At 45.1% G+C, this 15,959-nt stretch overlaps 1 protein-coding gene across 1 annotated transcript; it reads right to left on the bottom strand.

Moving 5' to 3' along the window:
* Positions 1-638: 638 nt before the first annotated feature.
* Positions 639-1,818, bottom strand: LOC116894446 (protein SET-like). Its single transcript, XM_032896148.1, has one exon. The coding sequence runs from the start codon at positions 1,663-1,665 to the stop codon at positions 841-843; it is 825 nt and encodes a 274-aa protein (XP_032752039.1). The 5' UTR covers positions 1,666-1,818; the 3' UTR covers positions 639-840.
* Positions 1,819-15,959: the final 14,141 nt, after the last annotated feature.

The following is a 15,959-nucleotide window of genomic DNA, read 5'->3' as shown; positions in this document are numbered from 1 at the left end:
ATTGATTTTATTGTAACAAAGTAACTTGTACACATCAACATTTAAAGCGAGCATCTTTTTCCTTCCAGTGAAAACAGAAAAAGAAAAAAAAAAAGAAAAAGAAAAAGAAAAAAAAATAAAGATAAAAGTTACAACAGAGAATGCCAACTCCAAGTAAAACCCTACAGCTTCTACTGGTTCTCCCATCGAGTGGCAGGGCTCAAGTCTTCATCAGGAGAGAATTTTATTTTAAGTGTCACCTTAAATGGCAAGGATGTCTGTTAAACATCACAATGAAACATGCCAAAGGAGAAACCATGTTGTCAGATACCTATCCCCCTGGGACACCTCAATCCCACCCTTGCTCACTGTCTATACCCCCCTTTTTCCTTTTTATTAAACAAGAGAAAGTAGACAGTTACATGTTGGCAAATGCTAACATCTGTATTCACATAGAGACACAGTGTAATCTCTGAGCCCAATATACAGAGAAAAGAAAAAGCTAGAACTCTATGCACTACTACACAGGGGCCTAGCACCCTCCAGCCTCCAGCAGAGCCAAGGAAACTGGAGGGCTTTTCTTTCTCCCCACAGAGCATGGTGGTGGCGTTGAATCCACAGTTTGAGACAAGGATAAAAATGAATTTAGAACAGAAACGTGAAGATTCTTTTCCTGTTGTATTTTGCTCAAGATATTTTCCCCCAAATTAGTTGAGAACCATGATGTTGAGACCTCAAAAACAGGACGGCTGAGCACAGAGGGACAGGGAGGAAAGGACTGCAACTCGCTCTCAGGGACTGGAGAAATTTAAATAATGAAAAGAAAATGAAAAAGAAGGTTGGATCCATCGGTCTTCTGTGCTAGTTATCCCGGCCTTTACCCTCCTCTCCTTCCTTCCCTTCATCCTCATCGTCATCATCTTCATCCTCGTCTCCTTCTTCATCAGTATCTTCCAACCCTTCTTCTTCGTCGTAATCATCATCATCATCTGCCTCTCCTTCTTCATCATCCATATTGGGAAACAAATAGTACTGCAAAGGATTTGGCCAAATATCATCTTTGATGGCCTCTCCTAAGTCGTCAGCATCTGCGTCAGAATGGTCAGTAAACCAGGTAAAGAAGCTCTCTGGTTCTTCGTGCTGCCTCTTCCTGCGGGCCTTAATCTGCGTTTGACTTGAGCGTTTTGTCAAATCCTTTCCAGATTTCCATTTGATTTCGGTGGACTTTGAAGACGGGTCACCGCTCTCATTCAGATGAAATTCTTTGGAGAGAACTTTATTTTCAAAGTAAGGATTTTCATCAAAATAAAAATCTATTCCGTAACCCGATTTAATGTCTTCAAATTCTCTCACTTCAACTCTGGTCAAATAATGCAGGGCTTCCTCGTCTTCCTCCCCAAGGAGCGCAGACACTTGTGGATGGTGGATAAATGTTGTTACCCAAAATTTTGGGATTTTGGCGATCAATTCCGACCTCTTCTGAAAAAATGGTTGGCGGAGTTTGTTATGTTTTTGTTCTACTTTCAAAACTTCCTCGCTGGCTTGTTCATTAAGTCTGTCTATTTCATTTTGTACTTTACCAATGTGTTCAATTGCTTCTTGCTGTTCTTTTTCTGAGGTCTCGTCGGCCCCGTCGTGATTGGAGTTGAGCTCCTTTTTACTGACTTTGGCCGTCGGCGCAGACATGGTGCCCTCCTTGGTTCCGGCGGGGAGCAGGGAGGGGGAGCGAAGGGACGGCCAAGGGGGCGGCAGGCGGCTTCCCCTCACGCCTCGCCTCACGCGCGGCGCCCGCTTGCTCTGGCCGCCTCCTTCTGGCGCTCACTTGCTTGCCCTCCCCGTGGCTGCTTGGCACTGACGTTGAGGCAGGCCCGGGTACGTTGTGGTGAGCCGCTGGTGGGGCTCTCACTGAAGGGGAGGCGGCGGCGGCGGCGGCGGCTCGGCTGGGCTCCTGAGCTCTTCTCCGTTCCCGTCTTGGCTTTTAAAGTTTCATTTGTGCTATCGGGTGTGATTCTCACAGTTCTGCTTTTGTTGTGAGAGCAGACATGGATTACTCTGACATGGGTTCAAGCCAATTGGAAGTCCTGGCCAGCACCCACCCTGTGTGGTCGGGACCCCAGGGTTGTCCTGCTCCTTTCTCAGGGTGAAACTCAAGAATCTTATCTTGGGTTGACACACCTCACCAAGAACAGTTAGCCGGGAGTGGAATGATAGAAGCTGAAAGGCAGTATAGTACACTTAGCGACTTGCCCACAACGTTGCATGCCAAATGGATTAGGACTTTGTTCTCACTTTGGTAGGTGTCACTCACTGCCTACATGCTGGGTTGCAAGGCCTACACGGCGCTTCCATCATGGCGTCAGCTGAGCTAAGCTCTGGAGACCTATTAAGGCCTGGAGGCCAGTAATACCCTTTTAGGTGACTTGATGTTCTTCTCTCATACCTTCTAATTCATCCTCTTTGTTTTATATGATTAGTATTTGTCTCCATTAGGGTTACCGCTGCTGCGATGAAACACCATGACCAAAAGCAACCTGGGGAGGGAAGGGTTTATTCCACTCACAGTTCCATAGAACGACAGTTCATCATCCAAAGCCTTGAAGGTAGGACCTCAAAAAGGGCAGGAACTTGGAAGCAGGAGCAGAGGCCATGGGGGTGGGGGAGGTGCTGCTTACTGGCTTGTTCCTCATGGCTTGCTCAGCTTGCTTTCTTATGGAACCCAGGACCCCCCACACACACATCCCCAGGGGTGGCCACACCCACAATGGACTGGGCCCCCCCATCAATCACTAGTTAAGAAAATGCTCTGCAGATCTTTTCCCTCTTTATAAACTTATTAGTTAAATTATTCATTTATAATCCCATTACAGCTTCTGCTTCTTCCTCTCTTCTCAGTCCCTCCCTCGCACGTGCACCCAGCTCCAGGCAGATCTTTACAGGAGTAATTTTCTCAACAGGTTCCCTCCTTTCCAGTGACTCTGTCTCCAGTTGGTATAAAACTAGCCATACAAATGAAACATGCAAGCTCTCTGAGACATCTTGAAAAAGACCAATTCTGAGAACAGAGAAAAGAAGTATTCCACACTAAGAGATATGAAGTATTTTCAATAAAATCATGGCAGAAAATTTCTAGAATCCATAGAGAGGCCTGTACAATTACAAGAGACACACAGAACACCATCAAGGCGGAAACACAAAAGCAACCCACGTCATAGTCAGGGTCAGGGTCAGGGTCAGGGTCAGGGTCAGGGTCAGGGTCAGGGTCAGTATTTTCTGGTTCTTAGGTCTTTTTTTATCTTAAGAGTTGCACATATGAGCTCACACAGATTTGAAAAAAATGTAGCAAGATAATTTTATTCAGAGTACTGATAAAAGGGTTACATTGTCAAGACTGATAGTGAGCCTCCTGGGTGAGGGTACTCAGGGGCCCCGATTATGATGGAAGGATTTATCTTATGGGGTTTATCTTAAGAGGAGGAGGAAGAGGTGTTTGCTAAGGAATGCAGTTCACTAAAGGGTGGGTCTCTATTTTTATGGGTGGATTAGGTCACATGTCCATTTTTGTTTGCAACGTTGAGAAGGAACCACACCACAATGTAGTTGCTTCCCTCTGTCTAGGGCAGCAGCTTTATCCTCAGCTCTACGGTAACAATCACTACCCAGGGGCAGACACAACACAAAAGCAGAGTCATAGCCTGTTACACAATTGCCCCTCTAAAGGGAGTAAAGGAACTCGGGCAGCACTGGGTGTGCCAGCATGTTAGTTATAGTGAGCATAAGTGGAGGAAGAGAGGACACGGTGATTCTAGTGGCTAGTGTCAGCATTCTAGAAGGAAGAGAAGGAGAAAACCATATGGATAAAAGCAGCCAGAGTAAAGATAGGTTAATGTCTAATGTCTGACAATCTGTCTCTTGGGAGGCTGAGGCACAGGGATGCTGCAATAGGGGCCAAACTGTGTTCTTTGTGAGGAAAAAGAAAGTGCAAGACAAGATTAAGGAGAGAGGAGAGAAGAAAGAAGGAAAGAGAGGTGAAGGACTCAAACCAATGGCTTTGGGGTTGAGCAGAGAGGCTGGGGGGAGACCCGGGATGTGACAACTGACAGGCCTGTTGCCTGCTCACATCTCTACTCTCTGATGTTCCTTTGACAGTGCCAGTAGGCCCCCAGTGAACAGTCAGTTCTTCACTAATCACCAAGTTTTGAAGAAACCACGGAAGAAGTTTAAAATGTCACAGGGTCAATTGAAAAGGAAGACACAGAGATTGTTGAGACACAGCAAAGGCAGTTAGTTATGGGGGACGTTTACGACCTGTGTGTTTGCATTTCAGAGTCGAGAACAAAAAAAAAATGATGATGCACATCAAGAACCTATGGGGGGGAGGGGGAACAGCCATAGCAGCCATGCCCTGAATCAGTAGGTGGAAGACTTAATGAAGCCGATGCAAAAAAATAGCGAGATGGAATGAGATCAGAAATACAAAGAATCCGCGTAACAAAGAGCTGGTTCTCTGACAGACTATTTGCCAAAATAACCAAAAGAAAGAGAAGCATTAAATTTATAAAAATTTGAGATCAGATGGAGATGTTATAACTAACACCAATAAAATTCAGCGGATCATTAGGGAACCCTGTCTCGAAAAACTAAACTGAACCAAAACGAGACAAGAAAAAAAAACCCAAAACAAAACAAAAAACCCAAAACCAACCAACCAACTAAACAAGACCCCACAACAACAACAACAACAACAACGAAATCGAACCAAACCAAACTGAACCGAAACAAAAGAAAAAACTACATTTCCCAGAAGGCAGAGCGGCAAGCTGGAAAATGAAGCGCCTTCTTGGGGAACCCGGGGGCGGGACTTCCGACGTTCTGGATCTCATTCTTGCTTCACAGACCATCTTCCCAATGGTTCACCGTTCCGGGCAGAAACAGGCTCCTGTGAATCGAGGGGCGCGAACCAGAAGGACTTAGAAGACAGAGGACCAACTCCCACCTTCTGCGTAAGCGGTGCTCTCCTTCGCGGCTTAGCAGCGCTCCCTGACGCACGCTTCTCCCGGCCTCAGCACCAGTGGTTCCCATGGCGACGCCTGCACGGATGAGTGGAGGTTCCCCGCTGTCGGGCCATCTGCTGGAGGATCCTGGATCCGGGAACTCTAACTCTACAGGAGTTAGTGTCCTGGGATCTGGAAACAGCAGTTTCCTCAGGAGGCTCCTGTGGCCTTGGGCTCCGCGCCTCACCGCTCTTGGCCTTCTTCTTATTAGGTCTGTAATGGAATGTCCGTTATAATTCCCTCCGGAGAGAATTGGACCTGGTGCGTGCGTGGCTTGGGTCTTGTGCTCAGTTGGACCCAGACAGCAAAACTGTGGGCAATTTCGGGGGTATCCCTGCGGTGTGCTAATCTGTTCCTTGGGCATTCACTTGCTTCCCTGTAGCCTTGAGATTTCAGAGTCTAGATGTCTGAGGTAGCTTTGAGTTGCTACAAGTAGAAAGCTCCTATGCTGGCAGGAAAAAAGGACTGGGTTTGTCTTCACAGCGTGTTTGGTTTATTCCTGAACAGCGATGAATCCGTTTTCCTGTCAACACTTTTTTTTTTAAAGAAACACTAAATCTTTATTTGTGAGCAAAAGTAGCAATGGACCCCCTACTATATATATATATATATATATATATATATATATATATATCAGTTTTTACTGCTATCTTTGTAGAATTATGGAATGAGGAAAAAAGAGGTGACACCATTTGACCAAAATCACAAAAGAGGTGATGCCTAAGTTACATAGTAAGGACTTTCACTTAAATTCCTAAACCCAGAACAGCAAGGTCTTTTGCAGTTCACCTTAATGATATGTGAATACCATATTCATACCAGCTTACAATGGAATTCATGTATAACTAGGTAATAAAAGGTAAGTTTATTAGAATGACGAAGGCCTGTTTTTCTTTGATTTGGTAGTCATAGAGAACTCTCCCATTTATGAACATTATCAATGAAGACTAGATAACAGCTTTCATATGTCTGATTTTCTTAACTGTACACAAAGATTGTGGAGACAGGCTGCTGCAATAGAGGAAGGTATGCCATTCCCTCTCAGCAACAGCAAACTCAATAGGCTTGTCATGAAGCTTGACCGTGAGGCACTGCACTCCATCTAAGTGGTTCTCATACCATACTCTGAACTTTTTTTTCCCTCCATCTTTATTAAATTGGGTATTTCTTATTTACATTTCAGTTGTTATCACCTTTCCCCGTTTCCAGGCAAACATCCCCCTAACTTCTCCCCCTCCCCTTCTATATGGTTGTTCCCCTCCCCATCCTCCTCCCATTACCGCCCTCCCCACAACAATCCCGTTCACTGGGGGTTCAGTCTTGGCAGGACCAAGGGCTTCCCCTTACACTGGTACCCTTACTAGGCTATTCATTGCTACCTATGCAGTTGGAGCCCAGGGTCAGTGTTGTAAAAATATAAAAAATAAAAAAGGTATAGTTGTCTTTTACCCTACTAGGTCCGCACCACGGTGCCCCAAGATATCTGCTAGATATCTTGGTGGAAACACATCCCAGCCGCACACTTTCCTACACTTAAACCCTCACATAAAAGAACACACAACACAATAATCTTTGACCCAATTGGTAAGATATAATTGCCCACTTAGAATATTGAGAATATTAATAACAACCTGTAAATACACAGAGCAGAATCTTAACATCACCTGCCATGGCTTCTCACCCTCTCTCCCTCTCCTGTCTCTCCTGTCTCTCCTCTCTCCTAGTTTCCTCCTCTTCCTTCAAACTTCTCTCCCGCCCATCTTTCCTTCTCCTCCAATAATAGGCCTCCTTCTATCCTGTACCTGCCCCTCACCTGTGCTTTACAAATTCAATGGGGAGGTGGTTCTGGTGAAGTCACCTGAGTTCTGAGTATGTGACTAGGCAGGGAATTGGAATCCTTGGGGCAGTGGAATTAGCATCAAAATACAGAAAACTTCAGGGCAAACCACAACAGGTCAGTCCATGAAGGGTCTTTGGGTAGTGGCTTAGTCCCTGGAAGCTCTGGTTAGTTGGCATTGTTGTTCATATGGGGTCTCAAGTCCCTTCAAGCTCTTTCAGTCCTTTCTCTAAGATTCCTTCAACAGGGGTCCCATTCTCAGTTCAGTGGTTTGCTGCTGGCATTCGCCTATGTATTTGCCATATTCTGGCTGTGTCTCTCAGGAGAGATCTACATCCAGTTCCTGTCAATCTGCCCTTCTTTGCTTCATCCATCTTATCTAGTTTGGTGACTGTATATGTATGGGCCACAAGTGGGGCAGGCTCTGAATGGGTGTTCCTTTTGCCTCTGTTCTAAACATTGGCTCCCTATTCCCTGCCAAGGGTATTCTTGTTCCCCTTTAAAGAGGAGTGAAGCATTAGCATTTTTGGTCATCCTTCTTGAGTTTCATGTGTTCTGTGCATCTAGGGTAATTCAAGCATTTGGGCTAATAGCCACTTATCAATGAGTGCATACCATGTGTGTTTTTCTGTGATTGGGTTACCTCCTCAGGATGATATTTTCCAGTTCCATCCATTTGCCTATGAATTTCATAAAGTCATTGTTTTTGATAGCTGACTAGTATTCCATTGTGTAGATGTACCACATTTTCTGTATCCATTCCTCTGTTGAAGGGCATCTGGGTTCTTTTCAGCTTCTGGTTATTATAAGTAAGGCTGCTATGAACATAGTGGAACATGTGTCTTTGTTATATGTTGGGGCATCTTTTGGGTATATGCCCAAGAGAGGTATAGCTGGGTCCTCAGGTACTTCAATGGCCAATTTTCTGAGGAACCTCCAGACTGATATCCAGAATGGTTGTACCAGTCTGCAATCCCACCAACAATGGAGGAGTGTTCCTCTTTCTCCACATCCTCGCGAGCATTTGCTGTCACCTGGGTTTTTGATCTTGGCCATTCTCACTGGAGTGAGGTGAAATCTCAGGGTTGTTTTGATTTGCATTTCCCTTATGACTAAAGATGTTGAACATTTTTTAGGTGTTTCTCAGCCATTTGGCATTCCTCAGCTGTGAATTCTTTGTTTAGCTCTGAACCCCATTTTTAATAGTGTTATTTGTCTCCCTGCAGTCTAACTTCTTGAGTTCTTTGTGTATTTTTGATATAAGCCCTCTATCAGTTGTAGGATTGGTAAAGATCTTATCCCAATCTGTTGGTTGCTGTTTTGTCCTAACCACAGTGTCCTTTGCCTTACAGAAGCTTTGCAGTTTTATGAGATCCCATTTGTCGATTCTTGATCTTAGAGCATAAGCCATTGGTGTTTTGTTCAGGAAATTTTCTCCAGTGCCCATGTGTTTGATATTCTTCCCCACTTTTTCTTCTATTAGTTTGAGTGTGTCTGGTTTGATTTGGAGGTCCTTGATCCACTTGGACTTAAGCTTTGTACAGGGTGATAAGCATGGATCGATCTGCATTCTTCTACATGCTGACCTCCAGTTGAACCAGCATCATTTGCTATCTTTTTTCCATTGGATGGTTTTGGCTCCTTTGTCAAAAATCAAGTGATCATATGTGTGTGGGCTCATTTCTGGGTCTTCAATTCTGTTCCACTGGTCTATCTGTCTGTCTCTGTACCTATTGCTCTGTAATGCTGCTTGAGTTCAGGGATAGTGATTCCTGTCGAGACCAACCTCGCCCAGCAAGGAAAACATGACCAGAGGAGATCTTCTTCGAGCAGTTTATTCAGGAACCTTGATATAATCTTCTTCCCCGGGGAACGCCCTACATCAGCTTAAGTACCCAACGCCAACCAACCCCAACTTGCCACGTGGGGCTTGCCGATAGGCTGTCTCTATTCGGAAGCAACCAGGCCAAGCAGGAACAGCCAAATAAGGACTTGTTTTTCACAAGGAGCGCTCACCATCGGGAGGGTGGAAGGCGGAAACCGGCGCCATCTTTGGGGCGTGGGACTTCGCAGCTCCCTACAGTTCCCCCTTTTTGTTTTATTTGTCACCCTGACACGACTGGCAATACTGAGCGCAGCGACCCCCCGTGTCTTGGGATTGTCCCTTCGTGTACCCGTCGTAGGATTACCTTGTCGTCCTCAAGGCTCCATGTCTTAGGTGAGAAGGGAAGTTGCCCGTCACTGAGTAGGGTCACTGGAATCATGCTCATGGACGATGGAATATGCCAGGAGAAACAGGGCCCAGTAGAGTAAGGGTGGCTATATATCTTATATAACTGTTAGCCACACGTGGGGGGACTGTCCTGCCTCAATGGCTGCAAATGCCTGCACAACCATGGCCGCATGCCGCCTCTGAACAAACCTCATTCTACAGAGACACCACAGGCTCACTAGGGAGACCAGCAGCAAGAGTCCAGCTAGGGCTCCCATACCTGCCCACTCCCTCAGATGATTCATAGCAGCAGCAATCCAAGATGACAATCCCGTAGCCAGTCCAGCATCTGCACGTGTGGAGTTCACGGTCACGATGGCTACACGTAGCTGATCCATTAAGAAATCGAATTCTCCAGTCCAATTACCCAGAAGATAACTTGACAACTGTTTAGACAGATTAGCTGCACGCATAAAATTTTCATACTGAATACTGGTCACACATAGGCCAGAGTATCTCCACTGGCAACCTAGCTGTGCAAGCTGCCACAGTGTGTCAATTTGCTTTTGTACCAGGTCAATTCTTTGGTTGACTACCATCAGGTCACCTTTAAGTTGAGCATTAATGCCTGCTTGCACATCAAGCATGGGCCACATGGGGTTGGGGATTTAGCTCAGTGGTAGAGCGCTGCCTAGGGGAAGACAAATTTTCCCCAGCTCCAAAAAAAAAACCAAAAAAAAAAAAAAAAAGAGCATGGGCCACATTGAAGACAAATTATTCAACGATGGGCTGTCTGCGGAATGACTCATAGCTATGGCAGCAGTCGTTGCTCCTACTGCGGCAAGGGATATAGCTGTTATTATAGCAGCGGTGATGCCGAAATCCCCTTTTTGTCTAAATAGAGTTATAGCATGGGGGGCATCCACAGGAACTGGAACCCATCTGGGCATACGAACAACCACAGTGATAGCAAACTTTTCTGCATCCCAGCATTGTGTATAAAAACAGGTATTATTAGAGCACACCAAAACCTCCTGAAACTCCTGACTAGCATTACTAACAATACACACAAAAGGAAGATAAACACATACAGGAGTGGGCTTAAAGGTCATGGCGTATCGGCATGGGTCTCGGGAACACCGATAGTATCCCCCACCGGGGCTCCATTTGGACCAGCACTTGGGTCACACTGAGAAGTGTCAGCAACAGCAGGATCTTCATTCTTGCTGCACCTCCTGGTCAATCTCTCAGGGGACCCACAACGGATCTTGCCGGTCCTGGGGAAACACACAAACAGACCCTCTCGCCCACGCCAGCATAGGATCTGGCCCATGCCATAAGCCAGTGAGCACATCTTTCCACTTCACATAACCTTTCAACGTGCCTGCCCGACACTGATGTCGGTCAGCAACAGAAAGGCCATCATCATCCATAATCAAAAAATTAAGAGTAAAAAGGCTAAGGATATCTGTTCCTTGGGAGTTCTGCCATGGCCTATTCCCCCTTTTTGTTTAATTATGCATTCCTTCAAAGTATGATGTGCTCGCTCAACAATACCTTGACCTTGGGGATTATAAGGCAGTCCCTGGCTCAACTGCACATCCATCTGTTTGCAAAAGGATTTGAAAGAGTGGGCAGTGTACGCTGGGCCATTATCAGTCTTTAAGTGTTGGGGCTTTCCCCAAGCAGCCCAGGCTCCTAGGCAGTGTCCAATAACATTGCGTGCCTTTCCCCCACTCATAGGGGTAGCATGAATGACACCTGAGCAGGTATCCACAGAAACATGAATGTATTTTAGAGTCCCAAATCCAGATATGTGAGTTACGTCCATTTGCCAAATCTTTAGGGGCAAGAGACCTCTAGGATTAACCCCTACACTAGGGGGATGGTGAAAAGTGATACACTATTGACATCCTAAAACTATCTGTCAAGCATCTGCTCGCGATAGATGAAACTTCTGCTGTAAGGTTTTGGTAGGCACATGAAATTGTTGATGAAACTGTCAGGCCTGATCCAATGATGAGCTTAAGAAAATACACTCCATTCAGGTACATCTATCCACAAGATCATTTCCCTCACTTAGAGGGCCAGGCAAGCCTGTATGAGCTCTGATATGCTGGACAAAAATCTTGTGATCTCTTCCCCAGATCAATTCCTGAAGTTCCCTCAATAGCTGGCATACCATACTGCTAATTTTAATAGGGTCAGCCACTTCTAATATCTTAACTGCATTAACAACATATGATGAATCAGAGAGCAAATTAAAGGCAAAAGAACAGTTTTTAAACACTTCCAGCACAATCTTGAGTTCAATTACTTGTGGAGATCCAGGTTGATATTGACACAAAATTGGCTCTTGATGGTCAACCATATAGGCTCCACAGCCAGTTTTGGATCCATCTATAAAAATGTTTGGGGTCCCCTGTATGGGAACACTGGAGGTAACCTTAGGAAAAATTACGGGATGTTCCTTAAAAAATGATAGCAAAGGGTGCTTTGGATAATGACTATCTATCCCTCCATGGAACCCACAGTGTAATATGGCCAAATCATCCACAGTGCCACATAAGATCTTTATCTGCTGACTTGTATAGGGCACTATGAGGTAGGGGACACACCAAAGAATTGAGTGCATTGTTGGATCCCATTCAGGGTTAATTCTGCAATGGCTGTAGGATACTACTCTACTGATCTAGCTGGAGAAGCCTTGGGATAAACCCAAAGCAGAGGGCCATCTTGCCACAACAATCCTGTGGGCTGCATGTAGGTGGCTAGAATGCATAGCACAATGTCTGCACCCTCCTTCCATCGATGTAAACCGGCGCTTTGTAATCTTTTTTCACCCTTCTTTAAAGCTTCCCTTGCTTCATCAGTCAATTGTCTAGGAGCATCCAAGGCTGAATCCCCAGCCAAAATATTATACAACGGTTTTAATTCATAATTTGGTAATTTTAAATAACATCTAACCCAATTAATATCTCCTAGTAATTTTTGAAAATCATTAAGAGTCTTAAGATTATCTTTCCTCAATTCAACCTTCTGGGGGATAATGGTATAAGGACTTACTTTTGCTCCTAAATAAGTTACAAGATTGCCCTTTTGTACCTTTTCGGGGGCAATAAACAAACCCTTACCCTCTAATAATTTAACTACAATGTTCCTGTAATTCTGTCCTGCCTCAGTTTCAGGGTCATTTCAGAAAGTCCTTTCCCAATTGCTTCATCTGAAGTTTCTCCCAATCTTCCTCATGTCACCCCATTTTGTTTAGGAACCCTGATCACTATCTCACTTCATTTAGCACATATATTGAAACACAACCTCTGCTCTAGTGCTGGAGATCACACCTGCAAGGCAAGTGCTCTGCCACTGTGCTATGCTGCAGGTCTGTAACTTTAATTTTTTTAAAGCCCATTTTAAATGTTTTAACATTTAAACGTTTTAAAACATCTTAAACGTTTTAACCTCCCTTTTAACCCACCACCCACCAGAGGATATGGAGGAAGTGGACCTATTTAGAAAGGTTCTTTCTTTGGAGCAACTTCCATCTGTGTTGTCTGGAAATCGGCAGTTCAGTTCACAGGTCAGCATCAACAGCTTGATCCACTCACAAACACTTCACAGATATATCAGCAGTCTCATTTGGTAGAGTCGGCACAGCAAATAGGAACCAGCAGTCATGGTGGCACTACCTAGCAGAGACAGCCAGGCCTCAACCTCAGTGTGAGTCAGCACGAGGGACCAGGAGGGGTGCTAGAAGTGCCTCTTTCAGGGAAGATCAGCAAAGACTCAAGACCAACAAGCGTTGCACAGCTAGCTCTATAAACAAGCCAAACTCAGTCTCCATCACTGTCCATTAAGTCCTATTTATACTCTTTCTTTCTTTTTTTTTTTTAAGATTTATTTATTACATATAAGCACACTGTAATTGTCTTCAGACACACCAGAAGAGGGCATCAGATCCCATTACAGATGGTTGTGAGCCACAGTGTGGTTGCTGGGAATTGAACTCAGGATCTCTGGAAGAGCAGTCATCTCTCCAGCCCCATACTCTTTCTAAACATCACATGTCCTCCATGGGTCTTGCCTCTGCACATGCATCTGTCTCAGCTGACATCACTCTGTCAATCAGCCCAAATCTTCTGAAGGGGTAAGAAACTGCAGCACACCACCACAAGTTTTTTTGGTGTGTTTCTCTCTATGGAGTCTCAACAAATGCCACTCAACTACTCAGTGTAAGGTGGACCAATACATGGTGTGCTGTTAGCAAAGAACCCTGCATCAGGTGTCCTTTCCTCTGTTTTAGCAGAACATTCTTTCACCTGTGTCTGCTTCAGCCAAACATTCCTTCATGTGTTTGCCCAGCAAAACACCGTCCAACACAACTGACTTTCCAAAGAACCCTTAAGTTTCCACTTCACAGGCCCGTTTGCAACCCTGGAATATGAGTTCCTTCAAAGGGCGGGGTTTGTGTTATTTCTTTAGTAAGTGGTTAGTGAATGAAAGACTCTACCCTCTGAGGCTGCTGTCACCCTCAGATTGAATCTCAACCTGCCACCATGGTTACAGTGTTCAAGTCACCATCCCACTCGGCTCACTTCCTGCCCTCAGGCCAAAGCACCCCCAGCTGTTTACCCCCTTTTGTCACTTTGAACCTGTTGTGTGACACCATTCCTGGAGAGAAGGGAGCAAATGTCTCCTCACCTTACATAGGGAACTGACAATCGACCAAAGTAAAGATTGTACCAAAACCCAACTTGGGGTACCAATAGCCTTATTGGGGTTATTTACAGGAACACGGGTAGTGGTTACTTACTGGGACACAATTACTGCAGACAGCTGTATCTGTAACCTCACTTTTGACTACTTTGTGGGTTCTTTTTTCTCTCCACTCTTCTCCACCCTTTTTCTTCCAGCCTTTCAAACCCCTAACACTAGGTAGGAGAGAGAAAGTGGTCAGAGAGAAAGGGGGCAACAATATGGTTAGACTAATTCCTGGTGATTAGGGGTTTTGAGTTCCTTGGCCAACTTTTATCTCAGCCTTCAGTATATCTAATTTCTTCTTCTTGACTCTTTGCTCATGACTACTTGATAAACCACAACAAGCAGCAGCCAACACCATCCAACCAGCAACCAGCCAACCAGCCCCTTCCATTGGGACATTTATATACTTCTGAAAAGTCCCCAGAATTCCAAATATCACATCCTGCAGCTAGCAAAGAAACTATCAGCAGCCGGCAAAATCATGCCCCTGCTAGAGCACGAGGCAAATCATTGTCACCTGCTATGAAGCATCCCCATCTCCCACACCTGGGATTAAAATGAAAATACATAATATTTCTGTGTTTTTAAAGAAACCATAATATTTCACATGTCACCACAGCCTACCGTAGCATGGGTGACAGCTCCCAAAAGCTGGCAACCCAGGGCACACTGCACTACCTGCAAGCATCTGAACAGTCAGGAGTGTAGCTCTATCAGACATTGATAATGATCTGAGCCTCTCCAAGGTAGCCTCTCTCAACTGGTCTATGTTCCTTGGCAGACCTTGTAGCTTATGTATGCTTTGCAGAAGAGGAGTAGAACGGATCTAGTCAGTCCCAGGACTTTCTGAAGCCTTTGAGTTGTTTACTTCCTGAGTGTAGGGAGCTTCCCTGCAGTGTGGAGTGTTGTGTCCTGGAGGAAATGCCCACAGCAGTCCTCAGATCTACTCCTAAGCTGCCCCTTGAATAGATGCTGATTTGCACTTTCCCAGTGTGCTTCATGATTATACAAAACTGTTTCAACAAGTAACCCACAGTAGAGTAGTGAAGCCAATGGGTGATACTCAAAGAACACTTTGCAGGTTTTCATGGGTGAAAATGGGAATGAGGGGATCTTCAGGGATCTTTCCAGGGTGAAAAAGTTAGGCTTTATTCAATAAGGCATGAAAGGACCCTGGGCATCATGGGCTTTCATAAGCGTGTTCATGTTTCTAAGAAAGGTGAGATTGAGTGGCTGGCAGACCCTTACCTATACTTCCTCCTTGCCCAAGACAGACATCATGCTCCAGGTTGCTACCCATGCTCATGGTGCCATGGTGGCCATTGTCCCTTGGACACTTGGTTACCAGATACTTAAGTAATCTTAGGGAACAGTGTGAATGATGGCTCATTTAAACATAAAACAAAAAGTGTGAACCAGTCATGATATCTTAAGTTCCTGTGGCCATGATAGAACCCCATGACCAGAAGCATCTTGGGAAGGAAGGGGTTATGTCACCTTACAGCTTGTATCCATCATCCAGGGAAGTCAGGGTGAGAGCTCAAGGCAGAGACCTGGAAGTAGGAGCTGATGCAGAGGCCATGAAGGGGGGCTGCTTATTTGCTTGCTCATTTTGTTTTCTTATATACTCCAGGACCACCTACCCAGGGATAGTAACAAACTGTGGTTGGTTAGGCCCTCCTACATAAGTCATCAATCAAGAAAATGCCCCACAAACTTACCTACAGACTGATTCTATGGAGGCATTTTCTCAGTTGAGGTTCTGTCTTCTAAGATGACTCTAGCCAGCACACATAGTGACTCATGCCTTTAATCCCAGCAATCAGAAGGCAGAGGCAGGTGTGTGTGTGTATGTGTGTGTGTGTGTGTGTGTGTGTGTGTGTGTGTGTTGTTTCACACATTGAAATGTGTGAGTAATGCCTTATTCTGATGTCTTACATCAACTGCTGTACACCTAATTTATGGAGGCAATGTCTCTCAGTTGAATCCAGTGCTTACTTTTCAGCTCATCAAGTTAGCCATCTTGCTTTGGAGATCCTTTGCTACCCAGCATATACATGGGTACTGGGAAACTGAAATCCTGTCTTTATGCCACAAGCTCTTCACCCACAGCCATCTT

The sequence above is a fragment of the Rattus rattus genome, chromosome 2 (genome assembly GCF_011064425.1).
Source record: "Rattus rattus isolate New Zealand chromosome 2, Rrattus_CSIRO_v1, whole genome shotgun sequence".
NCBI lineage: Eukaryota > Metazoa > Chordata > Mammalia > Rodentia > Muridae > Rattus > Rattus rattus.
The sequence above is the reverse complement of the archived record's forward strand: the minus strand, read 5'-3'. Positions and strand labels throughout refer to the sequence as shown.

What these genes read in the sequence shown, in the direction of transcription:
- LOC116894446 (XM_032896148.1), bottom strand. Translation starts at nt 1,665, where the DNA reads ATGTCTGCGCCGACGGCCAAAGTCAGTAAAAAGGAGCTCAACTCCAAT.